Source organism: Rhamphochromis sp. 'chilingali', assembly GCF_963969265.1.
Source record: "Rhamphochromis sp. 'chilingali' genome assembly, chromosome: 4".
Classification (NCBI taxonomy): Eukaryota; Metazoa; Chordata; class Actinopteri; order Cichliformes; family Cichlidae; genus Rhamphochromis; species Rhamphochromis sp. 'chilingali'.
In genome coordinates, this window is record NC_137948.1 from 35,842,142 (window position 1) to 35,846,739 (window position 4,598).

Sequence of the window (4,598 nt, forward strand, 5' to 3'; positions counted from 1 at the left end):
GTTTTGGTTTGTTGTTTTTCCATAACTTGTGTATCTGCAAATATACACATTCTGTATTTTTCATATGAAAGAAACTATACTGTGGTGGGGCTTGCTAATTTCTTGTTTTTGATTTATGTATGTTATGTTTTGTTTTACTTCATATGTTTATATGTTTCATATGTTGTTTGTTTAATTTAAGACAAAAAAAAAAATTAAATGAATGACAGGTAAAACTTGAGGGGGTAGGGACAAATAAGTAAATACTTCAGCCTACTCCTTTTCAAACAAATAATGGAATGATATTTTGTAATGATTGTGAAGGCACATGTTTGAAATGTTTGAAATAAAAATGAACTGAACTGAACTGAACTGAATACAAGCATGCTGATCCACACAGGTGTGCACACAGGTGTGCACACAGGCGGACACACGGGTTTTCACAGACACAAACTACACCTTTCTTGGCTGCTACCTCAAAGCACATTGTGCGCTGTCGATCTTGCGTACCTTTCTCACCATCTCTTCTCCCCTCTATTTTTCTTTCTCCCCCTCTCTTTCTTTCATTCTTTCTCCCTGTCTTATCCCCCAGTCATGTCTGTCCCGTCTGTAACAACCGAAAATCAAATCAAATAAATACATATTTATAATTTAAAAAGAAAGAAAGAAAGAAAATATTTTTGGCAGACGATCACTTTTTGGAGTGAATATTTGTCGACATTATGACTCTTCCGACAGAGCAGTACAGCTGTATTCATAGAGTGTGTGTCTGTGTGCAGTCATGTCATGCCACCAAGCCGGGCATGTTGAATGTCCACCTGGTCCCGCACACACATGATGACGTTGGCTGGCTCAAGACTGTGGACCAGTACTTCTATGGAGGTCAGTGTGACACATACAGAAAAAACACTGTGAAGCTATTAGCCAACCTCCTGCTCTGTGTTTACTCTGTCAAATGTTTGCATATGTTTCTATTTACTCTAGTAGTTCTGCTGATGCAAGTTAATCTGCTCTATTGACTGGTACTAAATATCTTCCTGATTGCTGCTACAAGTGATTGTGGGTCTTGTGACCAGCAGCGTTATCCTCCTGCTTTAAAGCCCTATGATGTGTTTTAATGGTGGTTCATTCACATGATCTCTGGATTTGATTTGAATGTGAACTGGAGTGACAGCCATCACTCATGTTCGAACTACTGTCTGTTGTTGGGGCTGTGCGAAATGTGGAAATGTATCTTTTTTTTTTCTTTTTTTTTTGTGTCCTGTCTGGCACTGTAGCAATCAGAATTATTGTCTGAAGGCCAAGAAAAATGCCCAACAGATTTACTTTCCCAAGTGGGCCTTTTGCTATACTGGCCCACTTGATTGTCATAGTTTATTTGATCTTTATTAGTTATTTTTATTCTAAGATATTGTAATCAGGCCAGACTGGACTCGGGGATGGGAAAGAAAAACAAGAAGAAAAGTTCAGAAGAAAGTTAACAGAAGGAGAGGGAAAGAAAAAGGAGAAAAGAGATAGAGAGAAAAGACAATGAAAATCTGCTTCATCACCTTTTTTTTCTCTTTTTCTTTTCCTGGATCACCTGTTGAGAAAGAAAAAAGAAAACAAGCAGAAGAAGACTAGAGCAATAGAATAAACAACATCACGATGATCTATGGGAATATAACAGTAAATACTAAATGTTAAACAATTTTTGTGCAGCACGTAAGATCGACAGCACACAGTGTGCTTTAAGGTAGGAGCCAAAAAGGGTGTAGTTTGTGTGTGTGAGCACTCGTGTGTACACCTGTGAGCATGAGCGCGCTTGTTTTTAAAAGGTTCCTTCATGTAATGATCTGCTAGAGGGTGTGGGGAGCCACAGCCCCCTCCTCCAGGGCATGAAGCAGGTATGGAGGAGATCAAGACTCCAGACATCCAGAGGCCCTCAGAGCACAAGAGACCAAGGAAGACCAACAGAGGGGCAGCTGTGCCACTGTCCCAGAAAGAGCTGAGGAGAGCCCCAGATGAGGGGTCACTCAGCAGCTGTGGAGCAGAAGCCAGGGGGGTTTGCAGTGACCTGCCCGTGAGCTCCGCCGGCAGCCAGCTGCGCCAGAGTGACCAAGCCCCAGGCCGAGAGGCCGAGGGCACCCCACCCCCGAAGTGGCCCGAGCCACTGTCGAAATGTACCAGAAGACGATATTAAAACACCTTCGTTTAATTTTATACTCTGTCGTGTATTTCACGCTGCCTCATAATGTACTGTTTACTGCAACAGTTTACTTCTTCATTGCTTTAGAGTTTTATGCTTTTAGTGCAATTGATTGTCGAGCTTGCATATTTTAATGTCACATGTTGTTTATAGTAAGTTGTAAGGCCAGGTGTTGTGCAGGTGACCGTCATCTGATATTGATTTCCAGTCTGGGTTAATATGTAAGCAGAACTCATCTGCAATGAGGGTGGTTTGTTTGGGCATATGCATGAATGCAGATGAGCACATATACTTTCTTGCTGTTAAGATACGTTAGTGTAAATAAATATTTTTCAAACTGTGACACACAGCAACTAAATTCTGACCACTTCTTGAAGCATTGACAAAATAACGTCTCTTTTGTCCTAAATCTGTGCACATTTGTGCGCGTAGATCGTAATGACATCCAGCACGCTGGTGTTCAGTACATCCTGGACTCAGTTGTGGATCAGTTGTGGAAGAATCCAGATAGGAGGTTCATCTATGTGGAGACGGCCTTTTTCTACCACTGGTGGAAGAGTCAGAGCTCCAGCATGCAGCAGACAGTCAAACAGCTGGTTAATGAAGGTAAATACCCATTCAGTACTATACAGCTGCGTTAAGTGTTTCAGTGCATCCTTACCAAAAGCTGCTCCTCCCGCAGGCCGTCTGGAATTTGTGAATGGTGGTTGGTGTATGAGCGACGAGGCTGCCACACACTACAGCGCCGTCATAGACCAGATGACCATTGGTCTGAGGTTCCTTAATGAGACTTTTGGAGCCTGTGGCCGTCCCCGCGTCGCCTGGCACATCGACCCCTTTGGCCACGCCCGGGAACACGCCTCCATGTTTGCACAGGTAGCATAGCTCTTTATGTTTATTCTTCGAGTTTTGCACGAGTCACGCTTCAGAATTGCTCAGCTCATTCACTGTCACACTTTCAAACGTTGGCCATGTTTAATATCAGCAGTATAGGGCAGAATAGAAGGATGAGCATAATTGGTCACCTTAAGGAAGGCCTGATTTCTAGTGAGACTTAAAATGGGAGAATTTATCAGTTAAAGAAGAGAGTTGAGGCTAATTAGAGTTAGAAGGTAGCACTCACGTCGAGAAAGACTCTCCGTTTTCTCATTACAAATTTTTGGCTGTATCGTCATTATCAGATTTGCTGCTCTGCAATGAATCAAATGGGCTTATTTCCAGAATGCTGCATTATTACATGAAGGCACAATTTAGTTCACTGGCTTTCCATTTGACTTTCCTTTAACCATTAACTGTCTGTCTTTTGCTGCAGATGGGATTCGATGGCTTCTTCTTTGGTCGTCTAGACTATCAAGACCGGGCTCGCAGGATGAGGAATAAGGAGCAGGAGCTTCTATGGAGAGCCTCCGACAGCCTCACTCCTCCAATGGCTGACCTCTTTACTGGTATGCAAAGTTTCTTTCTTCATCCCTTTATGTTAATGACTTCTGGACTCAGCAACAGGACGGTGTCACATTATTTTTTAACCGCTTGCCCCCGTTAACCAACAGGGATCCTTCCTAATGGCTACAACCCTCCTGAGGGCTTCTGCTGGGACCAGCTCTGCAGTGACCCACCTATCAGAGACGATCCTGATCTTGAAGACTATAATGTTGATGATGTGGTGGGACGCTTCCTCGTCATCGCCAACAGTCAGGTTGGACACAACTCCACACTGGCGCACAGAGACACTGATTTATCAGTCACGTGGTGTTCTTAACACCGCATGTTTAACTAACACTACGAAAAAAATGCTCATGTTAAATCAAAAGACATCAAACAACGCTTTCTGATTTAGAAAAAGAGGAAGCAGAAGGGATGCTGTGCTTTTTATCCCAGCCCATATACAGCTGTGACTAGCTAACATGACATGTAAAATTTCAGTAGGAACCTCTTGTTTCAAGTAATGTCAGCATATCTTCATGCAGGTCCCCATAATTTTTTTCTCAACCTGTCTGGTTTTATTTTATGAACCTGTCATGATCACAATAATAAAGACATCTACAGATAGTGTAATGCAATGTCCTCCTTTAATAATCCACATTCACCACTTTAGCCATCATATAAATGTGCTTTGAATAGTGTGAGGTGACGGAGCCGGTTGGGAGTTCGGTTTCAGGTTCGGTGGAGTTGCTGGAGGACTGGGATCGGGCGTCCAGCGCGGCCAGCGACTGCAGCATGCTCAGCAGGCTGTTGGAGGAGGGCAGCTGCAGGTATTTCTCCGGGACGTAGCCCACCTGTCCGCTACGGTTTCTGGCCTGGAAACACAGACAATGCACACAGACGATGACAACAGCCAAAAATGTTTCAACAGGAAAACTCCTAATGAGAAAAAATAAAATCAGATGTAAAGAGTAGGGCTGTAACAATATCACTGCATCGTCGCCAGAAT

The 4,598-nt window shown here is 43.1% G+C and overlaps 1 protein-coding gene across 1 annotated transcript; it reads left to right on the forward strand.

Annotated features, from left to right (window-relative positions):
* Positions 1-762: 762 nt before the first annotated feature.
* Positions 763-3,926, forward strand: LOC308395032 (lysosomal alpha-mannosidase-like; the record flags this gene model as incomplete). The annotated part of the gene is made up of 5 exons (XM_080879685.1): positions 763-861; positions 2,600-2,773; positions 2,850-3,043; positions 3,480-3,612; positions 3,718-3,926. The coding sequence occupies exons 1-5, from the start codon at positions 783-785 to the stop codon at positions 3,924-3,926; spliced, it is 789 nt and encodes a 262-aa protein (XP_080735811.1). The 5' UTR covers positions 763-782.
* Positions 3,927-4,598: the final 672 nt, after the last annotated feature.